Source organism: Eurosta solidaginis, chromosome 2 (assembly GCF_040869045.1).
Source record: "Eurosta solidaginis isolate ZX-2024a chromosome 2, ASM4086904v1, whole genome shotgun sequence".
Classification (NCBI taxonomy): Eukaryota; Metazoa; Arthropoda; class Insecta; order Diptera; family Tephritidae; genus Eurosta; species Eurosta solidaginis.
The window spans coordinates 288,187,924-288,205,052 of NC_090320.1; the positions used below are offsets into that span (position 1 = coordinate 288,187,924).

General features: G+C 35.7%; 2 protein-coding genes across 2 annotated transcripts; one reads left to right on the plus strand and one right to left on the minus strand.

The window, feature by feature from the left end:
• Window positions 1–4,960: 4,960 nt before the first annotated feature.
• Window positions 4,961–7,809, plus strand: LOC137242843 (uncharacterized). Its single transcript, XM_067770095.1, has 5 exons — window positions 4,961–5,173; window positions 5,233–5,304; window positions 5,651–5,954; window positions 6,011–6,954; window positions 7,019–7,809. The coding sequence occupies exons 3-4, from the start codon at window positions 5,656–5,658 to the stop codon at window positions 6,837–6,839; spliced, it is 1,128 nt and encodes a 375-aa protein (XP_067626196.1). The 5' UTR covers window positions 4,961–5,173; window positions 5,233–5,304; window positions 5,651–5,655; the 3' UTR covers window positions 6,840–6,954; window positions 7,019–7,809.
• A 455-nt stretch (window positions 7,810–8,264) lies between these two features.
• On the minus strand, window positions 8,265–10,195 carry LOC137242844 (transcription factor Adf-1-like). Its single transcript, XM_067770097.1, has 4 exons — window positions 10,107–10,195; window positions 9,902–10,040; window positions 9,756–9,841; window positions 8,265–9,697 (listed from the first exon to the last, which is right to left on the minus strand). Exons 2-4 carry the CDS (start codon window positions 10,032–10,034, stop codon window positions 9,659–9,661), a joined length of 258 nt encoding a protein of 85 aa, XP_067626198.1. The 5' UTR covers window positions 10,035–10,040; window positions 10,107–10,195; the 3' UTR covers window positions 8,265–9,658.
• Window positions 10,196–17,129: the final 6,934 nt, after the last annotated feature.

Below are 17,129 nucleotides of genomic sequence, written 5' to 3' on the forward strand. Positions count from 1 at the left end.
TACAATAATACAATAATGAATTCACCCCGCAGCCCAGCAGCGCCTATTTTAATTGAAATAATAGCCGTGTTTTTTAACACGTGCGTATACGTTTCGTTTGCGCGTGTTAAAAAACGCCTATCTTCGCTTAGATAATGCTTAGGAGACCCATCTAGCGGCTGTGGTAAAACAACTAGCTACAGCAACAGGGTGTACCGAAAAGCGGAGACGCAACGCTCTGATGGCCATAGGGTATAACATATAGCTGAATCAGTTGCGATGAATTGTGGACACACATAGAATACATAGAATTAGTGTACAGGGTGAAACAAAGACACATATTTCAGTTACATCTGAGTATAATGCGTATTGAAATTTAGTAGGACAAAATTTATGCGCAGCAATTTCAGAGGTGTATTTATAGTTTGTCTCTTAGCAGTCAATATAAAGTTTAAGCGTAAACGGATATACGCGTGTTAAAAAACACGGCTAATTACAAAAAAATATTTGAAAATGCCTAAAAACAGTGAAAACTATTTTACATTTGCCGAAAATATCCCACATACATATGTATTTCAGGAGTTTCAACGATACTCCTGAATTGATTCCACCGCTGAACCGACTATATTGACACGCTTCAATGGTATATGGTATGTGCTGTCTCAGCTCTCTGTCTACACATATGGTGCCAGAAGGCAGGAAACGAGCTTTGTAAGAATATAAGGACCCCGTGCCAAATGGGATAAAACGTTAAATTTTGATACTTCACATTTATCGTGGTGCATACTAGGGTCAAAATGTTCTGTTATCCGTTAAGCTGGAGACATTGGTGCTTTATCGGTAACCGTATCGGTAACCTTTTAACAGCTGATTCGACCAACCTTATGAGAATCAATGCAATCGATTATTGGTGCCGCTAAGGTCGTAACCGTGTCGTAGCCAACCAATTGGGTTTTGGTTTACCGTCGTAACGATAAACAGCTGATTACGTTATGGATACGGATACAGCGATACGACATACGGCACCAATGACTCCAGCTTTATACTATATGACATACTGTTACGGTCTGCTGTTATGGTCTACGGTTACGATCCACTTGGGAGCGTTTTCGTGCGAACACACCTAGTGACTGGTGATGGGACCAAAAAGTTCCGATGCAAAAGTATCGAAAGAAACAAAGAAAAAATCGGCGGTCACTAGCGAGGAGATAAAGCGCCAAATACATGACACGAATATTTCCGCGATCATTCCCCAATCTTGTTCGCAGCTTTGGCCATAGCCACAGCGATGAATACGGACAACAATTGTGCTGCAGCAATATTGCTCGCTGTGGCAATTAAGCGTAAAAAAAAAGAGAAGATCGCAAAAAAAGAATTTGGTGCAAAGAATCGTTTAAAAAACGAGCAGTTCTTGGACAAAGTGAGCTTTTTAAAGAACTGGAATTCACGTCACAAAATGATTTTAAAAATTACGTTCGAATGAGCCAGGCAACATTTGACCAACTTTTACAAAAAATTTTGCCACTCATAACGAAACGGGATACAATAATGAGAGAAGCGATTCCCCCTCATCACCGCCTTGCTTTAACTTTGCGCTTTCTAGCTAGTGGCAATAGCTTTGAAGACTTCTAACTGTATCCTTTGCGGCATCAGGATCTACTTCTTTTAATTTTTCGATTAAAGTCGCATAATCATTATTCTTTTTAATTCTATTACAATAATCTTTGCTTTTTACTTGCCACAATGATGGCAAAGATTTATACATTTCAATAAATTCACTCAGAAATTTTTTATTGTCCATTTTACTTTTCCGCGCACGTCTTTTCCGTTCAGAAATTACTACGATTATGAGCTATTTCGCCATACACGCACGAACAGTTCGTGCAAATGTTCGCCAAAAATTAAAATATTTTGATTTTTGGCGAACATTTGCGCGAACTGGAAAACACCACCATACACGACAGAAAAGGTCGCAGACACATGACATAACGGGAATGTTCGCGAAAATGTTCGTGTCGTGTATTTGGCGCTTAACCACGAGTTTCCGGCTGGAAAAGAAAAAGCCAAAAACGGAAATTAAAACGAGAGGGTTAAAAGGGAAATTATTACAGCCATTGCAGCAGCCATTCCATCAGATACTACAAACCGCAGCAGCAAAAAGCTCCGCAAATTTAGCGGCAAATATATGCAAGAACTGGAAATAGGGTACATCGAATGATGTGCGGCATCACCAGAGCAATGGATGCAACCACAATAGTAATAGTCGCGGCCAAACACAATTGCCACTAACGCGTCGTACACAGCAACGTAACTGCATCAACCGTCATTTAATAATAACAAGTGTAACAACAATACACCAACAATAGGAGTAGGTGGCGTAGGAGCAACGAATCGGGAACTCAGCAAATAAATCTTACACAACCGCAGAAGCAACAAGCACAAAGAAATAACCAGCAACAACAAGAACAACAACCTCATCAGTAACCACGCGGCTGAGGCCCACGGTACGTACTCTGTATGAGTCGGTTTTTTTTTTGGTTTAAAACGCGTACGCATCTTTGGGCGTTGATACTTTGCCTTTTTGCGTGTGGGTGCGTCATATACCATATTGTATGAAGTCCTGTCAGAAGGCAACCCATCATTGTCCTATTTGTGATGCAGTCATTGGCACCTATTCAAATTGGGTTCCAGTAAACTAAAACCGAAAAATTCTAACATGTCCTCACTAAAGCCAGAGCAGGAAAAGTTTCTGTCTTAAACAAATCAAAAGACAGCGCGGGTATAACTCGGGTGGAGGTGATAGCTTTCACATTACAACCTTCCAAGGACGTGCACATAAATGCATTTAGACATATACGCGCCCCTTCTTGATATTATATGTATTCAATCCAAAGACGACACCAGTGGTTATTATTTGTAAGGTGTCATAATTATAATATGGCAGCATTAACGATTATGAAATTGAAATAAACTTCTTACAAATATTCACTTGCATGTACACCCAACAAAAAAAAAATGGGTTGCGATTTTAAGTAAAATTTCGGAAACATGATTCAATGCAATTTCTATGTATGTATATTTTTCTCTGCATACTACCATGCTGGGTAATTGCATAAGCCAATTTAAAAAGAAACATTGGAATTATCTGCCAGAAAATAGATTGTTATATCAAGGCGGTAGACTTCGCTAAATCGTAAATATATCTTCAACATATAAATCCAACTAAATTATATATTAATGCAATCAACTTTATCCTTAAAGCGTAGATTATGATTGAAAAGAGTACTTAAATGTTTTGAGAAGCGTAAATAGTTACGGCATACCTAATTTGAAATTGAATTTATTAAATTTTAAGCCAAAGTTTAATAACAAGAATGATCAGCTAAATGAGATACTATTACGTACTTATAGTTTATAGAACGGTTATCCACTTTAGTATTTACATTTAAAAAAATTTACCATTAAATACATAACTACTCGTATAAAATATCTTCTGAATCACTGTCCAATATTAAAGAGTTTGGAAATTTGCGTTCAAATTTTTCTGGGCGTTAAGTAGACTAGAAATACAAACCTGCAAAACAATTAAGCATACAAACAAAAGTTAATTAAAGGAAAGAAAACGCAGCCATTTTATGACTATATATTCTGTGAGAAATGAAATCAAATCCATCAATTGCCAAATTACTTGTAGTTTTAATTAAATGAAAATCGTAAATAAAGTAAACAAAAATAAAATAAAGTAAACTAAAATAAAATAAACTATAATAAAATAAAATAAACTAAAAAAATAAACAATTTTTTTTGTTTATATACTCTTCCGCCCCCTTTATTAATTATTAATAATTGTACTTACCAATAATATTCGGCCTCTTTTTGTTTTCTTTTAATTTTTCCGCGTTTTTTTCTTGATTTTTGATTTTAGCGTTAGTAACCGGCCATGTCCGGTTCGGTAATTATTTTTGGCGTCAGTTTTTTTGAATTTTGAATTTTTAAGTTTTTGAATGTTAACGGTCTGTCCGTGGCATCCGGTTCGACCGGATGTCGTTTTAATTTGTATTGATAAGCGTTTTGAGTCGGTCTCTGCGCTTCTGTCGGTTTTTTTTTGAAATTGACAGCTGAGTTTTTTTATGGCATGATATGACATTTTTTTCTGATTATGGCGCAGGAACAGTAAGGTTGGCAAGGACCCGCCCCAGCCGACAATGAGTAGCCACTGTGCACCACCACATCATGCCGACCACCTTCCTTACTGCTTCCATCATAGATGCGATTCCATAACAATACATACATTTTTTCGCAGAAATCTTAATGAAGTTTTGCCACAAAATATAACGCGAAAGCAAGCAGAAAGCAAAATTACAGCAAACAAGTGGGGAACGAATCGTGTATATTTGGTTTTAAAATAAATTTTTCAAAAACCAGTTTTTTACATATTACCACTATTATTATAGCATATCTCCACTTAGAACTTTATTCGAGTTTTAGGCATCTGAAAAGTTTTAACGTTAAATCTTGCAAGTTTTATCATAAAAAATTAAATCTCGAAACATAGAAGATTTCAGCTAAATCATTGCAATATATCTGGTCTGGTAACGTTAAGTTCATATGCCATCCAATTTTTTGATAGAAAAATATTTTTAGGTAGGAGCAGTTTTCAAATTCACGGATGAGCTGTTTTTTTAAGATTTTCAAGTTAAGATTTTAAATAGCCTCTTACATAGCCCAAACACCAAAAATTTGACTTAATTAAAGGCTTTATAGGTCTAAAAGTAAATAAAGACAATTAGACCTAGTAGATGTATGTTACGCCAAAGCATTCGTCCCCTTAATTTTCACAAAATTCGTATGCCTAGTGTCATGCAAATGCACGCGATTAAAGGCCAAATTAAACTTCCTTAACCCTAACGCCATAGTCGTAACCATACCCATATCCATAACCATCTCTATTGTGATCGATTAATGATGCCATAACCATAAACAGCTGACCATTGCTGTCATGAGCTGGGAATGTTTTGTTTATAAAAAGTGATTGTGCAAAGTGATTGCAAAATTTTGTAATTTTTAATCAAAATAAAGTAAAAGAAAACATTTTTAATATTATTTTTATTAATACTGCAACAAATTGGGTGCATATCTACATAATGAAACAATTAGGTGGTGAATAAAGCCCCATATTTACATGTACCACAATGTAAGTTGTTCACATATTACAAGTTTAACAAATTAATAAGGATTTCTGTATTCTTACAGGATTAATTAAATATAGCACTACATATAGGCGAAGATTTATATATATTTGAGTGCAAGGACGTGAATTTAACAGTAAGTATCTTCAAATAAAACACGGAAACTGTCACACAAAACCTTTTGGTGCATAGAACCGGCTGCCGTGGGAAGTGCATTAATACTCTGTCGTTATATTTGGTAGGGTCTGTTAGGAATTGACGGTTGAGCACATATTACCAACACCAGCAAAGAGGTTGCATATCCTGTTTGTGTTGGTCGACCAATTGCTTCATCTCGGTATTGAGAGCAATAATTTTCTTATCTCCTGGGTTGGGGTTTCGTCTGCCGGCAATTCCTTGCTATCGCATCTATGAACCGCAATATATATAATGGATAATTAAGAAAGAAGTAAATAAAACATATATATTTATTCTTGTTTAAGCTAACATGAGCAGTGACGAAGAAATTGACAACTTGTTCCTCAGCATAATGGCGTTATATGCCAAAAGAAGGAAATTAAGACAAAAAAGACGATGGCATGCCCGCCCCATTAATGCTAATAGGACTCATGCCGGATATCACCAAAAAACTTTCTTAAGAATTAAGGATAGGGACGAAAGCGAGTTTTTTGCGCATACAAGAATGTCGCTGCCGGTTTATGACACTTTTTTAAAACTAATGGCTCCATCACTGACCAAATTCAAACAACAAATTGGTGTGGAAGAACGTTTATCCATTACACTTCAGTAAAAAATTCCCAAATATTAACATCGAATATTGTATTAATTAGTATGATTTTTAGGTACTTGGCACATGGTATTCCTTTCAAAAAAATAGCTTGGAGCCACAAAATTGGAAAGAGCACTGTGAGGATGATTGTTTTGGAGACTTGCGAGGCTATCTGGCAAACGCTTCCCCCGATATATTTAAGTGAACCCACAGAGCAGCAATACAAAGATATAACCACTGACTTTTCCCAAATGTGGAACATGCCAAATTGTGTAGGTGCTATTGATGGAAAGCACGTTGCTATAAAATGCCCTCCGAAGTCAGGATCACTGTTTTTTAATTATAAAAAGTTTTTCAGCATCGTCTTGTTGGCAGCATGCGATGCTAAATACAAGTTTATCGCTGTAAGCGTAGGAGCTTATGGAAGTCAAAGCGATGGAGGCATTTTTCATGCAACAAAGTTTGGGGAAGATCTGTTGGAAAATCGATTACCACTTCCACCAGATACTCCTCTTCCATTATCGTCACAACCCTTTCCGCATTTCTTCGTTGGAGATTGTGCATTTCCCTTAAAAAACAATCTAATGAAACCATATCCGGGAAGGAATACGACAAGGGAACAGCGAATTTTTAATTACAGACTGTCGCGGGCCCGCCGCGTTATAGAAAACGCATTTGGGATTTTGACTGCGCGATGGAGAGTATTGAAAACTACAATGGAGTTTTATCCTGAAAATGCAGAAAAAATCGTACTCGCATGTTTAGTGCTGCATAATTTCATAATGTTCCACGATAGTAGTCGGTGGTATTGCCCAGAAAACTACACTGACGGAGAAGGGGCGAGTGCAGAATGGAGGAACGAACTAAGAACTTGTGGAGGTCCGCTGCGAACAGTACACTAATTTCGAAGAAGGGGTCGAAATAGTGCATACGAGTATCGGGAATACCTTACCAACTACTTTATGACCGATGGTACAGTAGCATTTCAAAATCACATCGAGTAATATATTTCAGGAGGTAAGAACCCAACTTATATACACTTATCTAGAAGTTATTTTACATTTTCACTACCTTCTTATAGATCATTTCGGCGGAATGCGGATACACATCAAAACAAAGCAACAACTATTCGTGCTGCACAAACACAATGCTGCTACAAAATCATAAGCTTTTCAAATTATTTTTACATAGAATAATATTGTTTATTTAATTTTTTTCTGTATAGATACAGTAAAGAACAATAATTCATATATTTTTAAAACATATATTATGGTTTTTTATATAGAAAGTTAGTTCAAATAATTTCACTAAATCAAATATTGCAATTCTGCCTCTTGTATATTAAATAGAGCATAATATAATACCACAAAGTTTGTATTGTGCATTCTTATTCTAGTTTTCCACTTTAGTGTTTACACATACTAATATTTAGAATGAAATGGAAAATGAAAAATCAGATTAAATATTTTGCCGGAAAACGAAAAATTTAATTCAACATTTTGAAGGAAAACAAAAAAAAATTTTAAATACATATTTTTTGCACTTTCATAAATACGCAAATTTAGTTCATATAAATAAATATATGTAGCTTTAAAAATCCGAAATATAAAATAACGAAAATAAATAAAAGGAGAAAATAACTGATAAAATACATCAATAATTTTCACTGCTATTTTAGTGCTCGCTGTACATCAATATATGTAACGAATAAAACTATTTTCACTATTAATATGAGCAGGTGTGTACATATCTACTATTATAAAAATTTAAGTTCTTATGTGTGTTTCTTTGTTACATTATCACAATTCAATATTCACCATATTTTTTTATACTCGAATTAACGTATTATTATATTAGGATAGGTCAACTTTCATGTTGCATGCAATACAACATATAATATATTAATAAATAAAGAAATTAATGTATCACAATTCGATTTGTAGTCTACATTTTGTACTTTCTTAGGAATCTCAAATATATCTACATACAAAAATAGTAGCAAAAATTATTGCAACATTTTATCGATTATTTGTTTCTTTTATTTAATTTTATTAATTTTAGAAAAAACTTGAATGTATTGTATAACGAAAACTATGTAAACCAATTTCAAAAACGTTTTCAAACAAATTAGAAAATTCAAGAAGTTTTTGAAAATCTTCATAAATGTTTCAAAATTTTTACTTGGAATTTAAAAAAAAATTTTGAGTATGGAGTTTAGTAGGTTAATAAATTTTAGTCTAACAAAGTGCAATTTTGAAGTGTCTCAAAAATCAATGTCAATTTTGGCAGACTTCAAAATTGCACTTGGTTAGACTAAAATTCATTAACCTAAAAAACTCCATGCTAAAAAGTTTTCTAAAATATCCAAGTAAAAAGTTTGAAAATTTTTATGAAGATTTACAAAAACTTCTTGAATTTTCTAATTTGTTTGAAAACGTTTTTGAAAATGGTTTACATAGTTTTCGTTATACAATATATTCAAGTTTTTTGTAAAATTAATAAATGAAACAAATAACCGATAGAATCTCAACTAAACATCCCGTGGCATATTTGGTCGCATTCATATTGACATATTTAATATATGTCACGGGATGTATTCACATTTCATTACAACTTAAAAGGAAATTAAATAGAAAAATCAGTCAATTTCTTTATAAACTAAAAAGATAGGTTTTACTATTGCAAATCTTGCATTAAAAAGCGTAAAGAGGCAGACATACAAATATGTATAAAATGTGGATATACAAAATCTTCTTACTTACATATATTTGTATGCCTGCCTTTTTTGGTAATTGTTTACTTTAGCTCCAAACTGATAAAACACGTCCAGAAATGTTGGGAGAGGTGTCGGGTGATGGGTTTTGACCTCGGTATCAATAATCCAAAGGCGAAAATTAAAAAGTTTATTTCAGTCATTTTCAAAAACTGTTTAAAATTTTCATGTGTCTGTATTTTTGATGATTTTGTTGTACACACACACACAATTATGCAGAAATAATTTAGATCGCGTACCCGGCGTTGGATCAGGCTCTCGATTTTGCCTCAACCGGAAGTTTTTTGGTTTTTTCTGAACACCTTTTGATAGAAGCAAAATGTTTTTTTTTCCTTCGTATTGATCCCGAGGTCAAGGCCCGGCTTCTGACTCCCCTCCCGAAATTTTTGGACGTGTTTTAGTTGTTGTGAGCTGAAGTAAACAATTACTCATTTCTTATCTGCTTTTAGTGCCAGCCGTTTAGATTTAATATTAAAATTATAAAAATGGCAATCGCCCTACTGGTTGTCATACAAGTATTCCACAATCTCTGCTTCGTCGTTCTCCTCAATCTGAGCTTGCATGACAATCTCAGTGCACCGTTGCATCACCACCGCCTGATTTTTCTTCTTCAAACTCGATATGACGGAGCATATCATGGAGCCAAATGCACTTATATCGGCACTGTAATTCTCGCGGCGAGCTCTACGCGCACATACATCCCTAAAAGTTTGGACGGTCTCCATTATGGCAGCGTCCAATTCATCACGCAATACTGCCGTTCGTTTTCGTCCGCGAGACGTTGATTGCTCAGACTGCGGTTGTGGCATCGGAGTCGACTCAGATAAAGCAGGTGACGGTGACTGCGCTGGAGGAATAGGAGGGGACTGCGTACTTGTAGATAGCAGCTCAGGTAAAGTGGGAGTTGCAGGGCGTGACTCGCAAATGGTGGGTGTACTTTTGCCACCTTCAACACTTCTGTTTATATTTTGAGAGCTCTGCCGCATTCTGTTGTAATAGAAAATTTTTCATAATCCAACATGTTAAGTAATTCCATTATACTTACGGTCGGTCCTGAGGTGTTTTTACTGCTTCTTATCTCCTTACTAAAACGCTCTCTTAAATTCCCCCATCGCCTTACTGCTACTGTCACTATTGGGAATAATAATACCTTAGTACGCATATATTATAAGATCATTCATTATTACTTACCATCCACACCTAAATTCTCTGCTATGTCCTTCCAAGCGGCACTTTTTTTATTTGTGTCCTTAAAATCCCTGTTTGCCTTGTCATAAAGGCATGGGAAATCGCGAACAAATTCAATTAATTTGCAGTCGTTCATTATGATCTGCATAAACAATAAACGAAATTAATTTGTCTTTAAAATAAACAAAACAATAGAATTTTTAATTACTAAAACAAAAAAGCGGCAAACACAAAAAAATTATATAGACACACAAAATGGCAAAAAAATAGGCGAATGAACAATCAGCTGTTTGTGGATATGGCAGAAAACCAAAATTCAATTGGTTGGCTATGGTATCGTTATGGCGTTATCGTTATGGTATGGCACCATTAATCGATTACATTGATTTCGATAAGGTAGGTTCGATCAGCTGTTTTATCTGGTTATGGTTTTATGGTTATAAGTCACCATTAATTCGGCCTTAAACTGGAGACATTGGTGCTTTATCGGTAACCGTATCGGTAACCTTATAACAGCTGATTCGACCAATCTTATGAGAATCAATGCAATCGATTATTGGTGCCGCTAAGGTCGTAACCGTATCGTAGCCAACCAATTGGGGTTTGGTTTACCGTCGTAACGATAAACAGCTGATTACGTTAGGGATACGGATACAGCGATACGAAATGCGGCACCAATGACTCCAGCTTAATGATGCCATTTGTCGTATCGCTGTAGTCGTATCGCTAACGTAATCAGCTGTTTATCGTTACGGTGGAAAACCAAAAACCAATTGGATGGCTACGATACGGTTACGACCTTAGTGTTACGATATGGCAGCAATAATCGATTACATTGATTCCCATAAGGTTGGTCGAATCAGCTGTTATAAGGTACGGTTACCGATACCGCACCAATGTCTGCAGCTTAAATGTTTTGGCATTGGACAGCTTCTAACTTTTGGTAACTTTCACTTCTGTCGTATCTTATTTTCTTTTGACTCTCAGCATTTTTCAAGTTTTAAAATGAAATAAACGGCAACAGATCAACTTTAAGATATTTGTAATAACCAAAATAACTATAACATGTTTCATTGAAATTTTTACAAATGGAAAAATTGGACTTTGGCGCTTCATTGTGACATAGTTTTGTTATCCTCGCTTTGAAGCTCTCAATTTTTAAGTTAACATGTGGCGTAGTGTTCTATCTTACTTGGCCCTTACTATTGAGTGAGTTTTCTAGCTCCGTATCACCAAGATGGGATTATAGAAGGTGGCGGATGTAAGCAGTTTCTTGCTCTAACGCCGCCATCTTGAACGCCCTTAGAAATATGAATGTGGTCACTTTACAAAACTCAAAACTCCTTTTTTATTCAGAGGAAAAAATTTTTGTAAACTTGTATAAATCGTTTTTTCTGAAATTCCGTTTTGTGTTGACTTTTCTATCATTCAAATTCGTGATAAAATAATTTTGTTTACTAACCAAAATTTTAGAAATTTGGATATTTTCGTTAAAACATGAAGGTAAAATGTTAAAATAATTATGATAGTTCACTTTCTAAAGACTTTTTCAAAAGTTGGTCTTGTCATTTCCTTTTCCAATCTGTCTTTTGCTGTTGCGAGTTGAATGCCAATTTGGGTTGCGCACATCCAAAAATCCAAACATGTCTTCCACCTGTAGCAATATTTTTTATTTTTTTGACCGGAAGGCAGGACAAGGTCTCGGTCGCAGGCGAAGTCGATCAGTCTCAATTCGTTGCAAGAGTTATTGTTACAGGGGCTGAACCTTCCGGTTTTGCGGGAAAATATACGTTTTGTCGCTCCTGGGAAAACTTCTACACCCCTCCACTGGTTCACTAGGTTTGATGATTTTAGTTTTGTTCCGATTGGAGGACGGCTAAATTTTCCTTTTATCTTGAAACGTGGCGCCAGGAAAAAATCAGTCTTAAGTCATTACATGAGGCTTCGTTTTGCATATTATTTCCATATCGGGTCGTTCATGCAGCCAAGAACGTCTAATATCCGGTATAGGTATCTCACCCGCTTTTCTTTGCCCCGCCAATCGCCTACATATGTATATTTAATGGCGATGCTTTCATCGTTTTCTTGTTGAACATATTAACCAGCAGGGTAGAGCTAAATTGAAGAGGTTAAAAGATTTGCCGTGGTCAGCACCAATAGTGGTAGTACCCAGGTTTTTGGCTGTTTGCTTGGTTTTACATGTTTCCATAGAAAACCAATTGCGATTTGGCGTTTTCTTGAAGTTGGGGAGCATGTCACTCTTTTTTGATGAAAACAGTCCGCTACTGCCACATAGATGTCTAACGATACACCAGTACGAATTTGTTAGGTAAATCTATCGCTCGGCTGTCTGAGTATAGGCACATCTTACCGCCGCCTGCACGATTCTCTAATAGGACGCTATACGCCCTCTCTAAACCTAGTAGCTCTGCTTTAATTATTGTATTAATATCGTTTTATGTGGCGGGTTTCCAAGCCCAGGGCGGGAATTATTGTTACATTACACTTTTGTATAGTGATACCGTACAGACTGAATATATATACGGCAAAGGACTATCAAAGCATTTGGGGAGTGTCTTTATCGTTAAAACAACAACGTGCGATGTATAATGGAAACGCTATGCTCATTAGAACATGCTCCTGACGATGTCCCGAACGGGCATCTGAAAGTTGCAGCTGCTTGCTTGGTATCTTTACTGTCAGCGAAGGCTTGGCTAGATGTGTACACACTCTACTCCGGCTTCGGACCCCGTACCTATAGATATCCGCAGCGTCGAATTCAATGATAGGGATTAAGACTAAAGCCAAAACCATAGTGTACCTATACAAGTGTGTTCACTAAGCGATAAACGTCAAAACTAGTGATGGAACGATATTTCGCTATTGGTGATTGCATCGCCGCTATTGACAAATCGCTAATAGCTATAGCTATTGCAATCCAAAAATATCAGTGATTGGCGATTTTCCTTCATTCGATTCCTTTGAATGGCAATCATCTCTGGCAGAATATCGCCAATAGCGATTATAGCGATTGGCGATTTTCCTTTAGCATGAAATTCTAATACTAATATTGATAGCGGGGATGCAATCATCGATAGTGAAATATTTTTCATCACTTCTCATCTGTGTGCTTTGCTTTCCGACTAGAGTTGTGCTTTTTCGTTCATTTCAGAGATTCGAATCTTTAGTTCTTTTTCTGATGAACGAACAAGTTGTTCTTTTTGTTCATCTGTTCTTTTTTTTTTCAAGCAAATTTGATCACTGCTGCTCGCAACCGCGAAAAAAGCCAACAAGTATAGATGGGGGTGTGTATGCAGCAATGCTTTGTGTAGGTATATTTAAATGTGTTATGAATAAATAAGTTAATATATATATATGTATAATTAACTTCAAAAAAGTTACAAATTTCGGAAGATCCAGGAAATTGAAAGAGTACAGACACAAATTGTAGATAAGAACTTTCCAAGTTTAATAAATGTAATAATTAGTTTCTTACAAAACATGTTTTTCATAAATAGTCCATACATATATTGTTGTAGCAGTGCCACACACAAAGATGACCACACATATCTTTAGTGTAAGTGGCATTATCGACATTCGTGCTCACTGTGAATTTCTGCGTATGTATGTATAAATTTACAGTGTTCGCGAACGGGAAGAGAGAAAGAATAACATTAGATAAAACGAACTAAAAGAACAAATGAACTAAAAGAACAAAAAGAACCGAAATCGAAGATCTAGTTCACTTGTTCAGTTGAGAGACCCGGTCAATTGAACAAGTTCAGAACGAAACGACCCAACTCTATTTCCGACTGAGTAAAAAAGTTTATTGGCGACAAAAAGGAATAATTTTCTCGAAAATTGGAAAAAATATACTTTTACAAAAGTTTGCCAGCTATTATCGAAAAATGGGGATAGTTGTCTTAAGAACTGCACAACGAAAAAAATTCCTCGTCAACAGATAGTGGTAAATAAGGACGAAAAAAGTATGCTTTTTGTACAGAGAAATTGTGGAAACGGCGAACGGAACAAAGCAAACTTGTGCAACAACAATTTTGACGACGAAGTGATGTGCAATAATTGCAAAAAATGGTTTTGCAATGGGCGTGGAAGCACATCCTGATCCCAAATTGTTAAACTTTCGGTGAGGGCTAAACATAGGGAAGTCACCCTACATTCTGAAGGTCAACTTCGAGAAACAGTACTAAAATTTTACCCGTGTGGCGTACGTAATGTATATGAATTGGGATCAAGAACAATGGAAGCCAGTTATAACTGATCGTTCGTTTTTGCCGTGGTTTGTTAAGGTGCCTACCGAGCAAGAGCAGTGGCGTGCACGACAAATATCAGCAGCACAAATAAACAAATTAGAGGGATTATGGAAGGAAAATATCAATGCAATATTTCAGGATTTAGAGAAGCCAGGTATAGGCACTAAACCATCACAAGTGCTATTGCGTTATGAAGATGGTTATCAATACGAGATAGTTTTTGGTCTACTTGTGGGCCTAGAAACAGAATACGATAAAAATTTAAAAGGATCGCAAACACAGGAGGGTATAGAAATAAGATGGGACGTTGGCAAGAAACAATAGCATTTTTTCGCTTGCTAAAACTGATTCGGACATGAAACTAATGCATGTGTTATTCATAAGTTAATACTTCTAGGCTGTAGCCGTTAACAGTTTTATAAAATAAAAGAATTATAGAAACATATATCACTCGTCTTATTGTAAACAGATTAACTCAAAATTTAAGTTTTTTGGGAGAATGCAATTCAAGCTTTGTCATATGGTTTGTATATGGTTGAATTCTCCGGCTAATTTCTAGGGCACTGAAGTGGGTGGCTAATTTTCTGCTAAAGAATATTTGTATAATAGTTTGAAGAATTTGCTATATTTTTCCTCTGTATTTTTCATTAAAAATTGATTCCCTTTACTATACAAATATTATGCAGCCGAATACAACTTTCAGAATAAATTCATACGGAGTATTTCTGAATACAACGGTGTAGTATAATATAGTAAATAAATCATGTTTTTGTGGTGTTACATATACAGATTTATTTTGGGTTGATTCATCTTACATTTAAAAATCAAAGCATTTTCAATTATACAAGTATACAAATAATTACAGATTCGCTTATCAAAGATAAATGAAAGCGATCGCCATAGCTGTAAAAAATAGCCATATCTATATTCACTGATAGCTCAAAATCGCTGTATCGCCCATCATATCTTCTGTATAGAATCGCTTGTTAAAATAAAGCGATCGCTATAGCTATAAAAAATAGCCGTGATTCAAAAATAGCCATATCTATTTTCACTGATAGCTCAAAATAGCCATATCGTCCATCACTAGTCAAAACTACAAACAGCCTCGCTCACCTGATGGAAATCTCAGGTCTAGAGTCGCATTTTTGGTCTCAACGATAACATTTTTGACTACCAATCGTCTCGACTTTTTCAATTTTTCAATCATTCGGTAATGGTATCCATTTTGAATTCGCTGTCATTCCGAATCCAGCGAGTGCCTGTCAGAATGCTTGACAGATAAGTCAACACACTTGTACTTGTACACTATGGGCAAAACCTCAATTAATATTCCACCAAATGTATCTACCTGCTGCCTTGGCCGTCTTCCTGTTGTGTGTTCAATAACACTTTCCCCTGATGTAATATATAAAAAAATACTTTCCATTGTTTACTATATTGTTTGGCAACTTAAACAGAGGTTATGTTGCGAATAGAGTGGAGGGTAGTGGACTAGGCAGTCGAATGTCATAAAATGAAGGAATGGTGTTCGGAGTTTTTTCAAAATTAAAAAAAAAATTGATAAAAGCTTTAATAAAAATAAAACTACTGTTTTAATAACAACAAAAACGCCTTATATATTCTATGTACATAAACTCGTAAAGATTATCTCACTTTAAAATTTGAGTTAAATAATCTAAAGTTTTGTTTTGAAACTGAGTCGAGAACTGTTCGTGTGAATGTGCGAATTTTCACCGATCAGCTGTTAGTTGCGCTCCTTGGTAAAATTTACAATGCTACTTTCTTTCATACTCCAAGACAGGAGTAGACTGTTATTACATGCCCAAAAATGTCGAAAGAGAGTTCAAAGGACACGTTTTTACCTCGGTATCAGTAATCCGGACAACAACCCCTGGTCGCTCCAAAACCGGGGGTAGAACACCTTTGTGCATACAAATTTTCAACGCTAATTTTGCAAATATCTTTTGGCATCAGTAAAATATATACTTTCAGGTTATTAAGGGTATATGACACTACTTTATTTTTGCTTGGATTCCAAGCTAAAAAAACTGACGAAACTTTATCCGAAAGTCAAATTAATAGAACAATTTCCAACAAGAGGAACAGAGACGAGTATTGTCCACAAAATAGAATAATTTGACATGTTATTGTTTATGTTTTCATTTTTATTTTTTCATTAACATTTTTCACAACAAAAACATTGCACATAACACGGAAAATTTGTTTCGCGCTCTGGTCGTCCACTTTTTTCAGAAGAAAGTTCATCATAGTTCCGTATTAGTGCAGAAAATTTTCAAACTAAAAGCAAAATTTTCATTTGTCAGAAAAAATAAAGAAAAAACGGCCGAATGTCAAAAAAACTTCGAAATATAAACTGGCTCGTTTGTTTTAATGAACTAGGTTGTATTTTTCTTGTATTTCGTTAGTTTTTTGAAATATAGTTTACACACTTGCCCCAGTACTGAAACCGTATTAGGAGGGAGGGCGACAAAAATATAAGAGAAAATACAGGAAAAAAACAGACAAAATAACATAGTGTCATATAGGTATTAATGCCAAGCTAAAAAATGTCTTTCGCCACCTCTGCCGACATTTTTGCTCGTTTATAAGCATTCCACCTCTGTCCTAAAGTATTACCAGCAAAATTGATGCGTTCACAAGAAGTTTATAAGTTGAATCCTGCTATATGTGGCAGAAGCATGGACCATGACAACAGCAGATGAAGCTGATTTGGTAGTGTTCGAGAGAAAAGTTCCTCGAAAGATTTATGGACCTCTACGCGTTGGCGATGGCGAGTACCGAAGAAGATTTAATGATGAGCTGTGCGAGCTATACGCAGACATCAACATAGTCCAGCGAATAAAAATGCAGCGGCTGCGCTGGCTAGGCCATGTTATGTGAGTGAAAGATGATGCTCCGCCCAAGAAAGTGTTTCTATCGGAACCCGCCTATGGAGG